Source organism: Trachypithecus francoisi, unplaced genomic scaffold (assembly GCF_009764315.1).
Source record: "Trachypithecus francoisi isolate TF-2019V2 unplaced genomic scaffold, Tfra_2.0 Lachesis_group6, whole genome shotgun sequence".
NCBI classification, from domain to species: Eukaryota; Metazoa; Chordata; class Mammalia; order Primates; family Cercopithecidae; genus Trachypithecus; species Trachypithecus francoisi.
In genome coordinates this window covers 32,448,761-32,471,608 of record NW_022681471.1, presented here as the reverse complement: position 1 = coordinate 32,471,608, position 22,848 = coordinate 32,448,761, and the positions used below count along the sequence as shown (strand labels likewise).

Sequence of the window (22,848 nt, the reverse complement as noted above, 5' to 3'; positions counted from 1 at the left end):
GAGGAGGCTTGCTGGTATCTAGCGTGCTGTCCATGAAGGAATTTGACTGCATGACCCTTCCATCCTTGGACTCAGAAATAATGTTGGACTTTTGACATTAGGTAGTTCAATCCTCTATTTTATTTATGTAGAAATGGAGGCACAGTGAGGGGAAGTGGTGTGCCCAGGGTCTCCATCTAGTCTGTGGAAAAGCCTGGTGCCCACCAACTCCTAGTCCAGTGTTCTTTTTACCCCCTCACACTGCTACTTGATGCTATAGTGGGCACTGATGAAGGCAATGATGATTCTGAGGTCCTGCAAAACTCTACATGACCTTCCACAACATTGAAGAACCAGGACATTCAACTTAAGACTTATATGTCAAGGACATTTTACAAAGGATTGAAGTCTCTGAAACTGATCAACTTTGTATGGTACATATTTTTCAAATTTTTAAATTTTTTTAGAGACATGTCTCCTATGTTGCCTAGAGTGGTCTCAAATTCCTGGGAACAGGCAATCCTCCTGCCTTACCCACCCCCCCCAAAGTGCTGGAATTACAAGTGTGAGCCACCATGCACAGCCAGTATGGTACATATAAAAACTTTCAAGTAAGACAAATGTTTACTTGAACCAGGCTGCCCTATTCTCTAATTGTGTTAGATAACAGAAATTTTCCCAATAATTTGTCTACTATTACAAAGATGCTACTACAACCCAATGTGGGGGAAAATAGGAATTTCAAGGCATTTCCAGGGGCAGGAATAGATGCTACCTGAGCCCACCATCTGCCTGTGTTGACCCTCAGAACTAGATGGAATCAGCACTTTTTTTCCCTGAGGTTTTTGGAAGAAAAGAGGGGAGATCACATGGCATTAAGTTACTCTCTAGGGAGAAGGAGAAAATCAAAATCAAGGCCACCCCGGGCGCAGTGGATCACGCCTGTAATCCCAGTACTTTGGGAGGCTGGGGCAGGTGGATCACTTGAGGTCAGGAGCTCAAGACCAGCCTGATCAACATGGTAAAACCTCATCTCTAATAAAAATTTTTAAAAAATTAGCCAGGCATGGTGGCGTGCACCTGTAATCCCAGGTACTCGGGAGGCTGAGGCAGGAGAGTGGCTTGGATCCGGGAGGCGGAGGTTGCAGTGAGCTGAGATTGTGCCACTCCACTCCAGCCTGGGCGACAAAGCAAGACTTCATCTCCAAAAAAAAAAAAAAAAATCAAGGCCACCCTAGGGTTCTCCCACCTCAACAGGCTAGGAGGAAATACTTATCTCCTTTGGGAGTTGTTCAGAAACCTCTCCTCATAATTCTCACTTTACAGTGCTACAGAGAATTGGTAAATAATGTATGAACAATATCATGAAATGGGCATTATTAGCTACGCTATGATTAGTTCTACAATTAAAATTCCCCCATTACTTTGAATAATTTAAGCCTAAAGTGCAAACACAACTGGCAAGGAGGGAGTCCAGGTGAAATGGAAGAAGAAAACTATTAGAACTCCCTTAAGGGTGATTCCCCACATCGCTGGGGGAAAACATATGGTTAGAGTTCTCTGTCCCTGGAGCTATTACGTTATCTGATTAAACTTGCTGTGAAATAGACCCCATTATCAAAGTTTCAGTGCCACAGAGACTGTACAGGGGGAGCCCAATCACAATCGGACCACTCACCAGGCATCTTGATTTACAACTCTATAAAACTGCAATATGCTTTCAATTCAGTCTGTATCTTCTACCCTTACCCTTGAGGAAGCCTTTTCAGATTGAACCAGGAAAGTACAAAAGCTTGCCCTTGTGTGTCCCTGTTAAGACATAGAAGCTTCACCTTCTGTTTAATGCTTGTCCTTCCTTTCTTTTCTTTTTTTTTTTTTTTTTTTGAGATGGAGTCTCGCTCTGTCACCCAGGCTGGAGTGCAGTGGCCGGATCTCAGCTCACTGCAAGCTCCGCCTCCCAGGTTTACACCATTCTCCTGCCTCAGCCTCCCGAGTAGCTGGGACTACAGGCGCCCACCACCTCGCCCGGCTAGTTTTTTGTACTTTTTAGTAGAGATGGGGTTTCACCGTGTTAGCCAGGGTGGTCTCGATCTGCTGACCTCGTGATCCGCCTGTCTCGGCCTCCCAAAGTGCTGGGATTACAAGCTTGAGCCACCGCGCCTGGCCTGTCCTTCCTTTCAATCTTACAACATGCTTAGCTTTGAAATATGGGTAATGGAGATACTTTAGGATAGCTTTATAATTTTATTTTACCTTTTTGTTGTGCCACAAGTACATTTGCTCATGCAATCAAAGTCTGCTATATTGTAATCTCCTAAAAGGCAAGAACTCTCTGTGAAAACTTGCTCAAAAGATTATGTATCAGAGAGAAAGATGTGAGGGCCACCAGTAACCCAGGGCTGTAGTAACAGAAATGGAAGTAAAAGCATTCGAGGTGAGGATCATAGCCTGACTGGATAGGCTGGAGCACTCCTTTGGGAGTAAGGAGGAAAGCAAAGGGCAAGATCCAGAATATTCTATCCCTTTGGCATAAGGAATCTAGCTAGGCCAGTGAGGGAGCATCAAGCAAGATGAGAACCAATCCCATATCACAGGGTCACAGTAAAACACATTCCCTAGAGGTTTAGGAGAAAGGGCAAAGTAGCAGTTCCTTTTATGACCAAATCACGCAAACTTAAGAAATGTGTTACTTATCCACATAAATGTTGTGCTTTTTTAGAGGAAGAATTTGACTCTATAAGGGATGAAAACTTACCATCTGCCTTTTGTTTTCAATAAGGTTTGATCCGATGATTCCGAGGAATGATCCAAAGCCGAGCTGCAAAGCAATATGGCATACATAGTATGTGGGATGACAGTCAGGCTGACCACACAATCATTCCAGTCCCTGGATATGATTCAGGATAATAGAAAAAACTGGGATATCGATGCTAAAGCCACATGCAGCTGTTACTTACACAAATACAACATGTACAATAAAAGTATTTTTCCCACCATTTGCCAGTTTTCCCTTGTAGCTATGAATTATACCTAAGAAGAAACTCATGTGCCCAAAAACTAAAAGTAAAGGTCAACCATAGCTTTTCAGAGCCTGCCTATTTCAATTGCAATATCTATTACCTAGCGTGTGACTGGGAGTCAGTAAGAGACATATAATGATGAAAAGCACATGTTATATTTTTATCTTTATCTTTTTTTGAAAAAGACCTTCCACTTTGATGTGTAGATCACAAAATAAAGGTTTGCAAAAGCAATTTTGATGCCTCTGGCATACCAATCCAACTCAGGAAGTACTTTAGAAATCAGGAAGCACCTTAACCCACACTAAAAAAATTTTAAAAAATCTTTTTTTTTTAAAGCCTATATTTGTGGTTGACCCACTGCAATTTATGTTAGCACTTATTCACCTCTTCTTCCATCCCTGCTTCATTTATGGACAGAAAGCATTCATTAAAGGGTGAACATAAATGGCAGTGTAAAACCCTAAAAAACAATTTTCCTGTCTAAGTGGCTGGGATTATGGCTTGGTATAACAGATCTCACTGCCCTCTCAGCTCTGCTATTAGAGGACTGAGTCTGCCAGTCTTAGATGAAAATGATCACTAACCGATAGTTGTTGATGGGGATGAAAGTGGAAGAAGTAAAAAGTGGTGAGAATGGACCAATAAATCTTAACACAAGTTCAGTGATGTAGTTACTTTCCTCTTTAGCCTCACTAATGGTCTGGGTTTCCATCTGCAGCCTTACTTTGACTCACAGGGACATCTATTTCAATTTGAGACCCCCAAGCCTTGCACCTAGGTTTGGGAATCTAACAGACCCAAGGGCTGGGCAGCAGCTTAGTAGGACAGTGTAGGGGGACTGGGTGGTTGTCTCAGACCCCAAGAATGAGAGAATGAACGGAAGGAATGAATATAAATCTCCAGGACTCCTTGTGCAGGGCCACTCAGACAGCAATGTCTCTTGAGAAATAGATACTACAGTGCGTGAGGGTAATATCCAAGACTACTGAGAACATCCTCATTCAACAGTCAAGCTATGCCTGTCTCCCGCCTGGTCTTATTTCAGATATAATTAAAATATGTTGTCATAAAATATACTGATTAAAACTTAGTTATCACACTAGCCTGGCTTCCAACCCCAGCTCTTCTATGTCTGTGTAACCTTGAACAAACTGGTTAAGCTCTCTAAACCTCAATTTCCTTATATTGTAAAAATAGGAACCACAGTAGTGACTACCTTATAGGGCTTTTGTGAGAATTAACTAGGATGATACATTCAAAGAACTTTGCACAGCGCCTGGTACACAGTAAGTACTCAGTAAATATTACTTTGTTCTAGTGATTATTATTATTATTATTATTTTTAAAGTCATTTAACTTTTGAACCACTCTAACCCAATTTGAGCTGGAAAATCCTGTAATTTTTTATAATGTGCTCTATTTTGTGCTAAGAGAGTTTCCTTGTTCTATCTTGTCTCCCCCTCTGATATGTTCCACGGCTTCTATTTTTTAGGAGAAAATCCATGAATAGTCTGTGCTTTTGGCACTCTGGGCCACTTGTGGAGTTGAGAGAAATTGGGAGGCAGCTTCTTACAGGTTAAATAAGTCATTTTACTTAACAATTCATCAGCTTCCAAAGGTATTAACAGAATGTCTCCTGAATCATGATAGCAGTCTTTGTCCTAAGACAGGAAGCAAAAACACTCATCCCCCCTCGCCGACCCCACTATTCCTCATACTCTCTCATGGCAAATAACTCTCTGATGGCAGTGACCAGAAGAGGTGGGTGGAAGTCTTGTGGAATTGTTTGGAAAGACAAGGCACTCCAGAACTGGAAATCCCAGGCCAGTCAGTTACTTCATCCAGTTCTCTCCCCTTTCCCTCTATTATACTCTATTCCACTCCGATGCATTCAGTTTTCTGACGTTAACTACTAGTTTTATGTCAGATGAATAAGACGTGGCTACTGTCCTCCAAGAGCTCACAGTCTAGTAAGGGAGAGACAGACTGGGTTAAGGACCACAGACCAGGTAAAAACAAAGTGCTATAGGAGAAAGGAATAATTCGTGCAGCCAGAAATATAATATATTCCTAGCTCTGCTACTTATAAACTCTGTGCCCTTGGCCCAATTCCTTAACCACTCTGTGCTTTGGTTTCATCATTTATAAAATGGGAATCATGATAGAGCCTGCCATACAGGGTTGCTTTGAAGATTATACGATATGAAGTATGTAGTGTGATTTGTATAAAGTAGGCTGCTAAATAAACGGTAGTTCTAAGGTTTCATGGAGAAGGAGACATTTTTATATGGGTTCAAAAGATGGATTAGAGCTAGGCAGGCAGGGAACTAATATGTATTGAGTCATGGCTGGAAGAATTCACTTACCTGGATGGCAGGTTAATGAACTCACCAGTGTTGCTAAAGCAATCTTCCATTTCACAAGCATTTTAAGTTAAAGAAGTACTTGCCCCCTAGTTTGGTCACATGAATATGACGGAGTGTGGTGGAATTGATATCATTCCCATTTGACAGACAGGAAAATGAAGGCACAGAGAATTGTAAGGATGTATGCCCTCTTATGGCAAGTTAATGGTAGGTCTGGGACTAGCCCTCGGGTCCCTGAATAACAACTTGCGTTCTTTTAGCCACACTTTGCTGTGTTTGTGGCCAATGTTAGTAGAATAGTGACCTCCAAGTGATAAGGACCTAATTGTTGCTCCCTAGAGAAGAAGTTCTCTGCAAGGATGGGGTGAGAAGTTTTATTTGTGGAAGAGCTGAGGGGTTGAAAATAAAGAAGGGAAAACCAACAGTTTCCTTAAAATGGACAGCTGCTTCTAAACAATTGCTTGCTCCCCTGAGACCTCAGAAAGGTAAGCTCTGTGGTCTCCCCTCAAGAGCTTCATGGAATCATGTAATGTTCAGACCTTTGGACCTCCATCTTGATTCCCCATTACCTGAACAAATAACTAGTTTGCTTTGTTTTGGCTGCCCTCCACTTGTGGGGGGAAAAAAAGGACAGATGATTAGATATCAAAGTCAGATTCAAGGGCTTTTTAGAGGCTGGACTCTTGTCACCTATGCCTATTCCCATTCACTGTCCCAGACATCTAGGACTAAGGCTAAAAAAATTAGTCATTAGGTAAATATTAATTGGACATCTACTCTGGCTGGCACTGTATTCGATCTGTGATTTAGAGGCCAGGAGGTGGGATGGGGTATGATCAAGACCACTCAAGCTAAAGGTATGATCAAGACCACTCAGGCTAAAGGAGCTCATACTATAATCAGGTAAAACAGTCCACAACCCCTTTCCATAATATTGAAATCCACAAAGCTCTTAAAACCAAAAAGTGTGTGTGTTTTTTTTTCTTGAATGTAACTAACTTGGTGGCAAAACCTGATCTTGAACTGATGTGAGGTTATATTACCATCTTTTTAAAAAATATTATCATCTTTATCTCACTTAGTGTAAAAATCCATGTTTTATTATAGAAACACGAGGTGCTTGATTATGGGATGCTTCTCAAGGCTCTACTTGATTGTTAGATAATATGTGGTATATGTACTGTATACTTTTTCTAAAATAAAAAGTCTAAATTCTGAATCCCATCTGACCCAAGGGTTCAGAGAAGGGATTGAGGACCTATATAAACAAAGCTAAATGAGAATATAGCCCCAACAGATGCCACAAAGCAGGACATAAGTATTTTCCAGCAACCATGAATAGGAGGAATATATGGTAGGGAGTTCAAAGATGGTAGACACCACTGTGGATCCCAGTATCTGAGAAATGTTTCTGCTGTGTCTTTAAGTTAGGATAGAACAGAGCACTGAGAGAGAGAGAGAGAGAGAGAGGAGAGAGAGAGAGAGAGAGCGAGGAGGATATTTCAGGCGCAAGGAAAAAAATGTTATGATGGCCCCAAGGCAGAAAAGCCCAAGTCATGTTCAGAGTACTGTGAATTGACAATTTTGGCAAAAGAGAAGTAATGAGAGACTAGGCTGAGGGCATCTATGGAGAGCTCTGAATGACATGCCAAGGAAGCAACAGTGAGCCAATGAAGGTGAGAACCTTATGGTATTATAAAAGTCTTACCCAGCAAATCAAGATTCAAATGTATTTATTTATTTAGAGACAGGATCTCACTCTGTCACCCAGTCTGGAGTGCAGTGGTGCAAACAAGGCTCACTCTAGCCTCGAACTCCTGGACTCAGGCAATCCTCCTGCCTAAGCTTCCTGAGTAGCTGGGACTACAGACCTGAGCCACTGTGCCTAGCTAATTCTTAATTTTTTTTATAGAGACAAAGTTTTGCTATGTTGCCCAGGCTGGAGTGCAGTGTTATGATCCTAGCTCATTGCAGCCAGCCTCGACCTCCTGGGCTCAAGGAACCCCCTTGCCTCAGCCTCCTAAGTAGCTGGGACTACAGGTGTGCTAATTTTACCATCACACCTGGCTAAATTTAAAATTTCTTGTAGAGATGGGGGTCTCACTATGTTGCCCAGACTGGTCTTGAATGCCTGGCCTCAAATGATCTTCCTGCCTTGGCCTCCCAAAGTGATGGGATTACAGTCATGAGCCACTGTACCCAGCCCAGGTGTCATTTAAAAAATGTACTTAGTAAGTTAGGGACTTATACTTTAGAATGAACTTAGATTTTAGAAACATTTTCAAACAAGAGGTAGAAACTTTTTCACCTCTTGTTGAAAATCTTTCTGCCTAATACACAATTTACTACAAAATCCCACTATCCAGAGCTCCTTATGTTTCCTGAGCATTCATGTTAATTAAAATTTCTTTGGAGTTTTCAGAGGAGTCTTTACATGTGAATCTGAGGCCACACTGATCTAAAGAAGGTTTCTGGGATATTGATTGTTTTGAATGATCCCTGTTGTCCCCATCTCCTAATATCTCACCGTAACTCTGAAATGATTTTCAATTAACCGATTCTCCTACCCACTCCCTGGGAAAGGGGGCAGAAATTCTTGCTCTTTCCTAAAAAAAGACTGAGGCTAGTATGGGCCCTAATAGTATCAATACAGCAGCTGAGGAGAGGGTGCAAGAATGAAAGGCTTGTCTCACTATCCAGGGGGCCAACTCCATCTTGTGGGTTGCTTGGGAAACACATTTAGAGGCCTCTTTTTCCTGCATCTAAGGTAAGAGGGGGTGTATCCGGAAGGAGCAACCACCCTCCCCTGTCTCTTTCAGCTTCAGGCAACAAATGAAGCTCTTGGGTTTTCAGGCCTTCAGGGTAGAAAGCTCACCTGAACCCTCCTGGAATAAAATGCCTTGAATATTTGAGGACAGTAAAATTCTTAATCCAGTTTGTCTTTTTTTGTTGGTGTTCGGTTTTTGTTTCTGTTTTTTTTTTTTTTTCTATTTTTTTTTTTGAGACAGGGCCTCACTCTGTCACCCAGGTTGGAGTGAAGTGGCGCGATCTCAGCTCACTGCAACTTCCATCTCCTAGGCTCAAGCGATCTTTCCACCTTAGCCTCCCACGTAACTGGGACTACAGGCTTACACCACAGGGCCAGGCTAATTTTTTTTTTTTTTTTTTTTTTTTTTTTTTTGTGGAGATGGGGTTTTGCCATGTTGTCTAGGCTGGTCTCAAACTCCTGGACCCAAGCGATCCGCCTGCTTCAGGCTCTCAAAATGCTGGGATTACAGGTGTGAGCCACCGCACCTGGCCGTTTTTAGTTTTTAAATTTTATTTATTTATTTATTTGAGACAGAGTCTTGCTCTGTTGCCCAGGCTGGAGCCCAGTAGGGTGGGTGATCATGGTTCACTGCAGCCTTAACCCCCTGGGCTCAAGAGATTCTCTCACCTCAGCCTCTCCAGTAGCTGGGACCAGAGGTGTGCACCACCATACTTGGCTAATATTTTATATATATACTTTTTGTAGTGATGGTGTCTCACCATATTGCCCAGGCTGGTCTTGAACTCCTGGCCTCAAGCTATCCTCCCACCTCAGCCTCCCTAAGTGCTGTGATTACAAGCATGTGCCACCGTGCCCAGCCTGGTTTTAGTTTTTTTAAAACTTTACAGTTCAGCCTGTACAGACTAGCACATCTTTAAAGAGGCATGTGTGTGTATGTCTCTTAGAACGATGATACCACATTCTAGCTCAGGTAGAATAGCTAACATGTCATGAGAATGCACCTCACTGTACAAATATATTTCATTTGGCAAAATAAAGATGCTTCCGAAAAGCTTCACATGACTTAGAATTACGCAAATTGAGTTATATTTTAAGTATCTGAGATCACAATATTTAAATGATTTGCATGGTAAGTCTTCTTTTAATCTAATAACTTCTCCCTAATTTGTTTTGAAAATTTAAATTCTCATGTATTGTTAACACATTTAATCAAAGTCTAAAACATCAGAGTTCCGAATAAGCTGAAACTTTTCCACAGTTCTATACATTAGTAATTTATATTTAAAGTGACCAATTTGACAGTGCAGAATCTCCAGATGACACATTATGATCCTGGTTTTATTGCTAAGCATATTTTACTGTGTGTAAATTCTCCAGGTGGTTGCTAGCCCACCTGAATTAGACTCTTCCCCCCCTCCCCCCCGGGATTCTTTCCCCTCTGGTGGATTCAATATGTATTACTTTCTCAATCAAAGGTTAGTTCATGAAAAGAAAATTCAGATTGCTGGGGCCCATGCAGACCAACTGAATCAGAATCTCTTGGGCTAGGGAGTAGAGATGTGCATTTTTCACAGGTTCACCAGGTCATTCTGATTCACATCAGAGTGGGGAAACCACCGGTTTAGAGTTTCTATAGTAACTCCCTAATAACCAAGCTATTCAATTAGTGAAAGTACCCCATTCCCAGACAAATCTGGATTCTCAGGCATTTACTGTTTCTGAGGTATGAGTCGTAATTGTATTTGTTACTACGTGATCTGACCTATAAACTCATAGATTTTTCTGCTATTCAATCTGCTATCTTTTCCCCTTTATTCTATGTAATTAAAATGCATTTTAAAGAAACGATCTCCAGGAACTATGAGAGCACATTTTTAAAGGTTAAATCATGGGGGCACAGTATCTGTTAGGGATGGCTTTCCTATTAACACTTCCATATCAGCTCTTAGTGAACCACTCACATGCAAACACACGCCCCCACTGCTTCAACTTCCAGTGCTAACTGAACATCAGGTACTTGAATAACAGCAATCAGTCACCCTCTTTCCTTTGTTAACGTATTCCAACCTAGCCGCCCACGGTAAGATATTCCACAGAGAAGGTTCACAGCCACTGTTCATGAATAGGAGTTCGTACTCTTTTTTTTTTTTGAGACGGAGTCTCGCTCTGTCGTCCAGGCTGGAGTGCAGTGGCCGGTTCTCAGCTCACTGCAAGCTCCGCCTCCCGGGTTTATGCCATTCTCCTGCCTCAGCCTCCGAGTAGCTGGGACTACAGGCGCCCGCCACCTCGCCCGGCTAGTTTTTTGTATTTTTTAGTAGAGACGGGGTTTCACCGTGTTAGCCAGGATGGTCTCGATCTCCTGACCTCGTGATCCGCCCGTCTCGGCCTCCCAAAGTGCTGGGATTACAGGCTTGAGCCACCGCGCCCGGCCAGGAGTTCGTACTCTTAAATAACATGGAAAATACCTTCCCCTCACCCACAGAGACTCTGAATCTTGGCTTCAGCATTTGCTCATCAGTCAGAAATATTTTACTAATGCAGCTACCTGAAATACACAAAGTCACGCAGACCCTATAAATTGCTTTTCCAAGCCACCGAAACGCTATCTTACCCACTCTGTTCCTCCCCGCACACCCCCCCGCCTCCCGCCCGCTTCACTTGTGTTTAAAAATAAAACCCAATTCTGCTGACGACTGGTTTTCTTGCCTCACCACAGGAAGTGGACTGGGTGAGTTCTCACATCACATGTTTAACAGAGGGCACCAAACAGTGTCTGTGGGTCACCTGCCCTCAGCTGGGAGGAGCCCTGCCTGCCCTGGAGCTGTGGAGGCACTTCCCCCAGCAGCCTTCAGCTCCAGGAAGGCATAGCCTACAGCCCACGTTAGGTCCCAGCTTCTCAAGAACTATTGAGGAGGCTGACTGTGGAGTGAAATCAGTGACCTAGGCAACAGGCTCCAGGCTTGGTCACTCATAGCTCTGGCTTGTCCAAGACATCATCTTTAATCTCTTCCTCTCGCTTTGCTTCTTTCTTCAATCCCCATCTCTCTCTCTCCCCCTCCCCTCTCTCATTTCATTTCAAAGAGAAATGAAACAAAACAACAACAAAAAATACATCTGACCTCTTTGCTGTACTAAAATACTTATTAACTGAACTGTCCTAAACTTCCTTCTGCTCTCTAGCAATTGAGGAGCCATTTAATTGATATTTAAAATATGATCTCACCTCTAGAGTTAGGTTTTTGGGTTCAACAGCAGTGTACGTAGACTCAAATGAAGTTTTGGTTTTTCTAATGCAACTAGTTTAGCAGTCTCCAAAGGGAACTGCATGCACCCTAGGGTAGATAAAACAATCCACTGGAATACGGCTGTTTCCTATTTATTGTTTATCTAAAATAATAAGAAAGAAACCAAACATTACTAATATTTAATAAACAGACTGTCACTGGCACCCTCTGTCCGTGTGAATGTCAGGTGATCAGGTGAGCTATCCTTCTGAAGGAGGGCAAGTTCCAAGCAGCAAAGGGTTGATGGTGGGGCATTTTATGTATGCCTGGATTGTATTATCCAATTTTAACGAAACTAGTCCCAACAAAATGGATAAAAGGCTTGAAAAGATTCCTCTTGAGACACCAGAAGTTGAAGATGACCCTAATAATGTAAGCAAACGTAAGCAACAAGAAAATGGCAGAGTTTGATACTTCTAACTCCCAGCTTTTTTGTCAGCCAAATTGTGAGACTGACATTTAAAAATATGACTCCAATGACAATCTAATCATATGGGATAAGAAGGCAGCCAAAAATATTCACAATTATCTACTGGGCCATTTGAAATAAGGATTTAAAGCCACTGTCTTTAATGACAAATTTCATGCTAAGTGCATATTATCTGGTGACATTTTAGTTTGTGTTCACATGAAGATGTTAAAAGTTATTGTATACTTAATTTTTATCTAATTTTTGAATGTTCATTTTTATATAAGTTTTATGAACATGTATATATATATATAATTTATAAGTGAATAAATATATATATATTTTAAGAATATATCTTCCACAACTTTTTCTGATAGGAGTGCAGGATCACTTTGGAGATCAGTGCTGTTGGTCAGAGTGTCAAGCTGCCAGGATCCTCAGATTTCAGGTAAGATCAGATGACCTCTATTATATATGGGAATGCAGATGCCTGGAGAGAAAGGACCTTAGCCTAAGGTTAACACTGCTAGTTAGTAATATCTCCTAAACCAGAAACCTGGGTCTTAAGGAGTGAGATGACTTGCTCAGGATCACACTGTTAGATAGGGATGGTGCTGGATTCTTCTGATTTTCAGTCCAGTGCTCTTCTTAGCAGGCCCAGAGTTGCCTCTCTACATAAATATAGAGAGATATAAAGGAGGAAATCTGAGCAAACACTAGACACTCAAACAGAATCGAAAACTATCAGAGCAGAGCCAGAATTTCTGTAGACAGCAAGCTACTGCGACCTACCTGTGCCTTCTATACTTACAATAACTCCTGGGTAATAACCTCCTACAGTCACATTCTGGGTCCTGGTGGTTGCAGCAAGGCCCACTGTGAGAATTAACACGGACACAATAAGCAAAGTCACGGTGACATAGATGGAGTTTCGTTTCCTCCGATTGAATGCTCCTGAAAGCACAGAAAGAAACTAAAATTGCTCATTTCAGTTGGGGAAAGGACTGACTTAAAGAAAAAAACACTGAGAAGGTTTTCCTTTCCTATTCCTACTGGTAACTGAAGTTATCTTTGGTGGTGATGGTGGGGGAGTGTTGTGGGGAAGGGATAGAGCATTAGTTTTTGCAGTCATCAGGTGCCACTTCTATAATAAAAAATGTATTTCCAGTTTGAAAATAAACAACAGAAGAAATTTCACCAGTGAGTGCTCCTGGCACTCTGTAAAAGATGTGTCATAACTACTTAGTAGAGTGGTTTTTTAGACCAAATTAGAAGGCATATGATAAATGGGAAGTGTGTGGGGGGGTATGAAATGAAAACATTTTAAAGCCAATATCCAACTAAAGAGATTTTTTTCATAAGCTAGAGATATGAAATTTCATTTTCAGTGTAAATATCACAGCCAAGCCAAGTTACTGGGATTTTTTTTTCATTTATTTCTGACATTTGCCACCTCATGTATAAACTTTAAAATGGTATATTGGCAAGATTTGTCACATAACAAATGTGTGTAATAAAGTGAGTGTTTGGAGGCCATTAGTCCACAAAGATATGTATCGGGGGAGGTAGGTGGAAGGATTATAACTTATACACGTTTAGGCTTATGTGAGGGTGACATAAATATAAATGATGAGAAAGCCATTCTCCCGCTCAGGCTTATCAGACATGATAGTGCAAACCAATATTTTTTTGAAAACAGGATTATTAAGTCAGATAGAAAAATGGTATCTAAGCTCACTTTTTAATTTAATTTTTTTTAAAGGAACCGAGCACTGTCCCACACTCTGCAGGGATTTCTCAGGCATAGGGAGAGGGCCTTCAACAGGACATATCAGGGGAGAGTTACCACCTAGGAGTTAAAAAAAAAAAAAAGCAAATGAAAAGAGTCTAGCTCCCTAGTGGAGGTGTGGAGCATGAGGAGGATGAAGCAGTGAGGACCCCTGATGGAGTCGCCCACTCACGTGGCTTGACTGTCATTTATGGCCCTAAAGAGATCACTTGAGTCTGTCCATGAAGACCCTGTCATTCTGGAAGACCTCACTGCAGCCTCAGGAAGCAGTTGTTGAGAGAAGCCATGCAGACTGTTCCACAGGGAAGTGGGGGAGAGGAGATGGAGGAAGGGGGAGGAGGTCAAGGAAACCAAGCGAGACCCAGGAGGCAAGGTGGTGGTGAGACAGAGGGGCTGTGGCTGGCCTTGCAGCCCCCTGCAGATATCCCCTCCTGTATGGAAGAAAAGCACTGGGAGTATCACCCAGGCTTAACCCCACCATCCGTCTTGTCTTCCCCAGTACAGTCCCTGCTGAAGTCTCCAAGGGAGGTGGGAGGGGCTGGCGGTCTCCCCTGATGTCAGCCTCGAAAATGAGGGATGTGACTCATCAGGGTCATTTCTAATATGGGACTATTCTAAGACTATTTTTCATTGAAATGTAGAAGTGGTTTGAACGTTTGTAGGTATCTACAATGCTAAAGCACCATGTCTCACCCTGGGGAAGAGGTAAGAAGAGTTGGCAAATGAGACTCCTCTTTAAAGAGACCTGAGTCCAGCCTCCAAGGGACAAAAACATAAAGGCCCACTAGAGACACCTGTAACATCAGGGCCCTTTCATGACAGAGCTATTAGGGATGCAAATGGGAGCTGACTAATGGTAAACACATGAGCAAAGCTGGGAGCTCTGGACTGCATGGTACTGGGAAAGGAATAGTAGAGGGGTTGGGGAAGGCCAGGAGTTATTTCTTCTGTTTACCTGAAGTGTAGTTATCCTTCCTTTTGATTTTGAGGGACCCTAAATGAGTCTCTAAACCAGAGTGCCTAAGTTTATTTGATGGTAGATACTTCTCAGTGAATCTGTGAGTTGGTTCTACAGAGGGGCTGTAACATAAACTTACCAACACGGCCTCCCATTCTTACATCTTCCCTTCGCTTTTGTCACTCACACAATCTCTAGCCTTCCCCTGCCCCAGATTGGCAAAAGAGAGTGAGGGAACATTTGGATACACCACGGATATCTTTGTGACACGGAAGTGTCTCAACACCTTACCCAGAAAACATGTAACCTTAGAGACTAAATTGGAGAAGTGTGTGTGCATGCATGGTCTTTTTAATTTTTGTTTGTTTGTTTGTTTCATTTGCCTGCTCCTTCCCCACCAGCTGGCCTTTAATCTTATTCACAGCTCTTGGGTCTTCTTTGCAAATAATCACTCTAACTTTTAAAAGCGCAGGAAGGGCCAGGTCAGAAAAGTGACTCAGCAAACCACATAGTGTCATTTGAAAATCTTTTTTCCTGCTTTAGAAACTGAATTGAAAATTCAGTCACTTGAGCAACCCAGGCAAAGATCCCACAGCCCCACAGGGGCCTTGCCTCCAGATAGGATTTGCTTTGGGTAAAATTCCTAAGAAAACTCTTCCCATCACCAGGTCAAATATCTAATCTCTGTCCCCTCACGAGCATCCTTCCCTGTCACCACTTATTTTATATTATAAGGACTATAATTGTGTAACATGAAATTATTTCTAGTTGCACTTGGGAAATTGACTGTTTTAAGGAACTCTCTCCCAGGATGACTCGTTTTGAAAATGAAGAATCACCCCTCAATTTATCTTTAGTGTCAATTTCACTCAATAAAATTCACATCTACTTAGAGCAAGACATACCCATTTTCTGAAGGTGTGGCCCAGGCTTCTAAAAGGCAGTTTATTGTGTCTGCTTAGGACATTTTCCTGGTGGTTGTTTTATTTTAGAAGGGAGAAGTACAGCCCTGTTCTTGTTTGGGTACAATTTGGGGCTTGCCTTAGATGTTTCTGTAAACACAGGACCATCTTATTCTGATTTTGTTCAGTAAAGTGACACATAAAAAACTCAGGCACCATGAGGTACTTAAATAAAGCAGCAGGTATATGAAAATCATGCCTATTACGATTTATACCTAGTGTTTGATACCGAATAAACAGTCCGTACTTGTTGAATAAACAAGAGGCAACATCTCAGAATTGTTTCCCTTGTAATCAAGAAGGATGTGGGAGGAATTGTGTGAATAAATATGGGCTGTTCTCATAGAATTGATTTTTTAATGTAGGGTACACCTGAGGGTTCCCTCAAATTAAAAACTTTCTGGCTAACTAGTGTGAAAACTACAATATCTCTCACTACCCTGTCTCCTTGGCACCCAGTATATTTCTGCTTAAACAACAACCACCTCTGCAACCAACAGCAGTGAGAGAGTCTGAAATCTTGTCATTGGCTTTGCTTGCCTCCCCTCAGCAGACTCCCTGCAGAACTACTGCAGCCCTCCCTCTCTGCAGTGCCCCACCTCCACCCCAGATTCCTGATGACCAGGATACTTAGCTCTAGAAGCCCCCAATTGTTTGCTGTCTCCACCCTTCCAAAACCAATCAGCTTTTCTCTCATCCGAGTTTTCCCCCCATCAGAGCCCCCATCTGCATTGCGGTCTTTGAATCTGGGTGCCTCCCTTAGAAGCATGCTCAAAATTCCCCTCCTCCAAGAATTTGTTCTTGATCAAAATTAATCACTTATTCATGTCCCTAAATTCCCAGGTACCTTACTCAATAAGTATATTAATTGTAACTGGTACCATTATAGTTGTAACCGTGGGTCTGGTCCACAACCCATATGATGTCTGCCAGTCCCAGGATTATGTATCTGAGGGAACCAAGACGTGGGTTGCTAGAAGATAGGATGCTGTATCTGTTACTTTGTTTTACCTTGCACACGTTTCTTGATTATCCTCTCTCAAGAGAATAGATAAGGTGTATAATCTTTATTGGGCGCAGTAAAGTTGGGAACCCAGTATCCAGTCCTGTACACGGTGTTGTTGATGCCTGGCTAGTTCTCTGGGTTGATCTTTTGAACCGATTAGGATTTGCTTACCTGAGTCAGCTTTGCCACACAGGGTGGGTCCCTGAATATCCCCACCTTGAGTATCCCTAGAAACAGGTGGCTGCCCACACAAGGGCCTCAAGACCCTGCCAACCTCCCGAACATTTCCTTAAAGGCGCTGAAATCCATCTCTCCCCACTTTAGACAGTTCTCTGAATGGAGAACATCCAAGGCCGCCGGCGAATTACAAATGTGTTATTTGGGAGGAAGGAATGCCCTACTGTAGTAGAGGTGCCTTTGCGCCTGGGGGCGGTGTTGCCAAAAGGGAGAAGGGGGTTGCTGGGAGGAGATGGGGGGATGCCGGAGTCAAATTACCATCTTCTTAATTGCCAAGTTCCTGCTCCACTCTGAGCCTTGGACGAACTGCTCTATTCCCAGGCAGCCAGCAAGCGTAGAGTGCAGGCTTGGTGCAGTGTGTCTGTGTTTTAAATTTTATTGTTTTGGTTGCGGTTGTGTCTTGACAATAAGGAATCCCCTCAGAAATGCTGCCCTTGGAGGCCGAAACACTAACCCACCTACCCATTGTCCTCTTCCCCCCACGCAAGGGAAGGTGGTGTTGCCAGACGCTAAGTGGGAGTAGCTCCTAAGTAGCCTAGACGCTGATTCAGGCCCGGGTTGTGCTGGACCGGAGCCAGGGAACTCCGGGGAGACTCCCCTGTCCAAACTATGGAAACCCAGCGTTACCACTCGACTCAGGAATTTGCTAGTGCCGTCGGTCTGCGGACTTTAAAAAGTGGAATGCGTGGCGCCGGCTCCGCTTCTGTCTGGGATTTATGATTCCTTTCCCGCAGTGTGGAGACTAGGCTGGGCGAAGCCCACTCAGCTGTTTGTTGCGCAGACCTTTCGAGAAACACAAGATCGCTGAGGGCCCCTGGGAGTCCAAGAAAGAAAGCTCTTCATCTTGTTCCCCAACCCACAGAGCAGTGCGCCAAGTAGCAACTCTTTAAGCCCTGGACCACCAACCAGCCCACTCCCCGAAGGCAGACGGGCTCGGGGCGTTGTGGCTTGATTTGCAGGTGGTTAGGTGGTTGTCGTCCGCAGCGGGAATGGACGCTGCGGAACCCTAGCGGTCTTCCACTCAGCCCTCCCTCGCGAAGCGCAACAGCTTGGCGTCGGGGAGCCAGGACTGCGTTGTTGGCGCCGCAGCTGGCCAAAGTAAGGAGTGCATTCCCACCTGTCTCTGTTTCTCTGTCTCTCTGTCTCTCTCTCGCGCGCTCTCTCTCTCTCTCTCTCGCTCGCTCTTTCTCTCTCTCCCTCTCCTTCTGTGTATGTGTGTGTGGTGTGTGTGTTGGAGAGAGAGAGTGCGCGCGCGCGAGCTGGGAGTAAGGGGGAGTCTGGTACTGCTGGGCTCTGGATTCGGACCAAGTCCTTGGCCTCATTTGTACCCCGTTGTAAGTAACTACGCCCTTAAAAATGAAAAAGTAAATTCTTATACTGAATATGCAAAACCACTGAGGATACGGATCTTTCTACCATCCAGAGATAACACTTTCTGGGGCCCCTCCGGTGAACGAGTTTTGTTGACACCGAGTCTTCTGCGGGCAGTAGGGAGATTATTATATAGGGGGTTCGATCTTCTCCCTGCCCCCTCCACTCGAGATGTTCCCGCAAATTCATCGGAGAAAACCTGAGCAGACTGGTGGCAGGAACTGCGGGACAAAGGGATTTTGCAGAATGTAAAGTATGTTGGAAAGAGAGAATTCGATTTGATTGAAGTGTACCCGAGGCGAATTTTAAAAGATTAGGTGGGATCATGATTTTACAATCCCCTCCCGCTCTCCAGGGCTCCAAATTAATTTCTCCGCCCAGTAAAATCATAGGGCTTGGGAAGATGCCTAACAGCTGAGGGGGACTGGATTTGTTTTTTGTTTGTAACTACCAAAAAGCAGCTTCAAGCGGCAGCCAAGTTGGTGCCAAAGGTAGCTGTCCCCAGTTTCTGTAAGGAAAGGAGTCGAAGGATGCCCCTCCCCCTCCATTCCGCCCTGAGAGGAAAAGCGCTACTTCAGAAGATGCGCGGGCTCGTGCTGGATGTTTCTCGCGCTCTCACTCCTGTACCTTACTCCCTTTTCACACTCATGCACATTCCGTGCATTTGGAGCAGAGTAACAATCAAATTCAAAGAATGTTGATCCTGCCGCTTCAGAGGGCAGGGCTGGGCTGTCTTGAGTGAGTCCTCAGGCATTCCCCTCCCCTCATCCCCCCTTTTTTCTCACCCCCCCGCCCATCCCCCAGAGTTGCGCAACCCACCCGCCCCCTGCATCAGCGAGGTGCAAATCAGGCCCCCTCCCAACTGCATCTCTAAATTTCAGGGCAGCTTCAAGAGAGTTGGGAGGGGGCGAAGACCCTGCTTCTTCTAATTGTCGTTAGTTGTGAGCTCTTAGAAGTGACCAGGACTTTGCAAAGAGGGAGTGTCGAATGGAAAGCTAAGGCGCAGGTTGCAGGAAGTGTTTTGATCCTCAGATTGCTGGGATTTACTACCCGACTGCAAGTCTGTAGACACACGCACACAAACAGGCACACACCCGCACTCCGGGGCAGAGATACTCCGACGCAAGCTTGGCGCTCCGATCTCCGCACGTCGCTCCCGCTGCAGCCAGGCCGCTCCCCTGGGACTCTGGTCCATAACCCAGACGCTGGGGCGCGAAGACCACCCCACCCATGCCCCGTTTCCCGCTCTCTGGCTTTTGGGGCAGCCGGGGCGTTCACAGTCCAGAGGCCAGCGCACTCACCCCCTGCTGCCGCCGCCCGAAGGAAAGGCCGCTAGACTTACCCATGGAATCGGGCAGGGACATGTCGCTGGACCGCTGCTGAGTCAGGGACTGATGCATGGTGAAAACTGCCCGGTTGCCCCAGTCCCCGAAGCTGCTTCAAGCGCCCCCGGCTCTGGGCGCCCCGCAGAGCATCCTACTCCGCGGTTGCCTCTCTCGGTCCCTCCGAGAGCTGAGAGAGACTGCCTCTGGTTGCGAGCTGCAGCCCAAGTGCCGCCTCCCCCTCCCTTCCCCTCTTCTCCCTCCTCCTCTTCTGCCTCCCTCTGCTCCGGGAGGCAGCAGCATTGGCGGTCCGTGCAGCCGCGTGCGCTTGCGCAAGACCCCCCCTCCTCCCTCCCCTTCAGTCTCCCCATCCTAGTTATCCACCTCCCAGCTTCCCAAGCCAGACAGGGAGCAGTTTTAGCCCCTTGGGGCCAGGGCTGCGCAGAGAAAGAGGGGGAAGCTTCAGTCTGAAGCCAACCAACCTTCTCTGTAGTTGGACAAGGTCTTGGGTAATTATCCTGTTCTAGGATTTATAACTGGGGAGGGGGTCAGAGTCAGAGGTTCAGAGCTGAGGAACACACACACACACACACACACACACACACACACACACACTTGAGCAGGTCTGGTCTTAGTGCTTCCAGAATGACATAATGGAGCTGGAGATGATCCAGAGAAGGGCCACTCTATAATCAAAGGGATGGTGTGTGTGTGTGTGTGTGTGTGTGTGTGTGTGTATGTGTGTGTGTGGGGGGAGGGGCTGACATATGAAGATAGATTAAACAAATGCAGACTCTTTAGTCTAGAACGATGAAGGCTGGGAAGGGATGTGACCAGAGTGTATAAAATTATGCAGAGACGGAGAGAGGGAGCACAGCCTTATTCACCAGTTCTGAGAATTCTAGAACCAAAGGCCCCCAATCTTTAGCTAGAAAATTCAGCTAAAGTATGACTCTGCACCAGAACCCCAGCTTGTACTGTTCAAGTGCTTTTATATCAAGGATCTTATTTTCTCATCATAACAGTCACGCAAGGGAGGAAGAGGAGTTATCAATAACCCCATTATGCAGAGAAGGAAACTGAATCTCAGAGAAGAGAAGAAAATGTCCTGTGCCCACTCAGCTAGTAAGTGGCAGAAGTGAGAGCTAGAACCTAGATCTGTTGGACTCGAAGGTCAGTGTTCTTGCTATGGTGGCTGAAAAGAACTATTATTCTCTATAGCAAATGGAAAACTAAGGAATTCATTAGCTCCAAAAGATGCAACAAGATGAAAATGCAAGTAGCTTTGGAAAGAGTGAAAGTAAAGTCATGGCTGACAGATCCACTGTGGATTACTAAGGGAAACTGGGGATGAAGTGGGAAAGTCACTGATCTTGGAAGACAGCCAAGTCCTTCTTGAACCTATCCTTTTGGACCCCATGAGGATATTGGGCTTGAAGCACCTTGTGGTTGGACCAAAAGGTGGTTCGAATGTTCTCAAAACAACTGCAGGACAGAATGAGGCCTCCTTGGAGTGCCCCCAAGACATTTGTCTGGTGGCCAGGGGAGGTGGAGAGTGAACAAATGGGTAACAGTGGGCTCCACCTCCCTCTGGAAACAGCCCTGGAAGCCTAACATAGCTAAGGGAATACACCTGTTTGGAGGTGCCCATTCTGTCCCATTGAGGAGCTCCCAGGCTCTGCTTGCCAGGTCTCCTTCCAACCATCTCCTCCTGATGGTTGCTGCAATCTTCTCTCCATGTCCCCCGTAAAAACCCAAATTAAATCAAGTGTAAAACTATTCTAAGAGTCAATGGGATGAAGAAGAGTACTTGGCTCTTTCCAGATCTGCCTTGCTAATCTACTGTAAAGCTTTGTTTTTCTTATCCAGGAAATGGGACTGAAGGCCCTTGCCCTTTCCCATCTTCTGAAGGAAGAAAATATGTTTCTTGAAGGTTAAAAAGGAAGCCCTTTGTAAGAACTTGGGCACCCCAGGGGCCACGTTGAATGCTGTGTCAGGTATTATTAGCAGCCCTACACTATAGATGTGGTTTAGAAATCTGTGATATATGTCCTAGATAGAGACAAGATGCCTACTATTGTAGATGTGTGTGTCTTAAGCCTGCTTACCTTGTGTCAGGCTCTCCATAAGCTCCACAAAGGCAGAGAGAAATCCTGTATTTGTACTTCTGCAATGATTGTCTTTGAGTCCTGTTTACTTATCTCTTTCTCCTCTCATTCTAAATATCTCATACTTAATGTGGAGGACTCCTGCAACCAGCACTGATTTCTCAGGAGTGCTTGCTAATTAACATATTTTGTTTCTGTGAAAGTAGCCTGAAAGAAAAGAGGTTTTTACACAGGCTCTAAAGACTATTTAACACCTTCTTTAGAGATCCTTGGCTCCCCTATAGCAATCACACAGCGAGAGATCCCTAAAGAAGCCAATAAAAACTTGTTACCATGCTGGTTTTGATGGACAGATCGAGGCCTTTTCAATTCAGGGAGAAACACACTACCCACCAAATGATGCAGAGGGCATGTGTAATTTGACCTTTATAATCCCAAAGACACAAACTAGTGAGGTACCTTTAATGGGAATGAGCTTTGCTTTCTCAACATCTGTATTCCTGAATCCTGCTTGAAATTGAACATTATTTTATAAAGTACTAGAGGAGCTGGCTATTTAAAAGAACCGCATATGGTATGTTTCTTTTGTGCCGTCTCTTGGGGTGCCTTATGGGACTTGGAGCACAGCACACACTCAGTCATGTTAAAAATGACTTTGAGACCGGTAGCAGTGACAATAGCAGCAGCTGCAGCAGCTCGCAGCTCTGAGAGTAGTCTCCCCAGAGATGGTGTATTTATTTGGAGAGAGGATCGGGAAAAGGGGAGGGACTAGAATAGGAACTAGGGGAAAACCCCCTACATTTTAACTAAGCCCAGTACATACACCTCTTTTCCTCCAAAAAAAGTTTATTTTAACTTAGACTGAACTGGATGATTAAAAAGCAAGAGGCAAAGTTTCCTGGGCTCCATTCTGATTTTCTTCATGTCAAAACACATGTGGAGTTTATACATAAATAGGTTTGTAATAAAACTTACCGATAGGCAAGCCACCTAGATGAAGAAACAGGTCTTTCATGCAAGTAAAGGCTACTGTAAAACTGCTTGGTTATTGAGGATTTTTGCATCGATGTTCATCAGTGATATTGGTCTAAAATTCTCTTTTTTTGTTGTGTCTCTGCCAGGCTTTGGTATCAGGATGATGTTGGCCTCATAAAATGAGTTAGGGAGGATTCCCTCTTTTCTATTGATTGGAATAGTTTCAGAAGGAATGGTACCAGCTCCTCCTTGTACCTCTGGTAGAATTCAGCTGTGAATCCATCTGGTC

At 44.2% G+C, this 22,848-nt stretch overlaps 1 protein-coding gene across 5 annotated transcripts in view; it reads right to left on the bottom strand.

Moving 5' to 3' along the window:
- TMEM255A (transmembrane protein 255A) overlaps window positions 1–19,872 on the bottom strand; it is a 50,794-nt gene extending 30,922 nt beyond the window's left edge. For 2 of the 5 annotated variants that reach the window (XR_004435019.1, XM_033202130.1), the window contains exons 1-3: window positions 19,497–19,867; window positions 12,643–12,785; window positions 2,735–2,797 (exon numbers count right to left, since the gene is read on the bottom strand). Coding sequence is in view for 4 of the 5 variants with exons in the window: in XM_033202130.1 (XP_033058021.1) it covers window positions 2,735–2,797; window positions 12,643–12,785; window positions 19,497–19,554 (264 nt within the window). In the remaining variant the exon portion in view is untranslated. Of the gene's footprint in view, window positions 1–2,734; window positions 2,798–12,642; window positions 12,786–19,496 lie in introns of all 5 variants that reach the window. The other 3 variants (XM_033202129.1, XM_033202131.1, XM_033202132.1) reach the window with 3 other exon arrangements.
- Window positions 19,873–22,848: the final 2,976 nt, after the last annotated feature.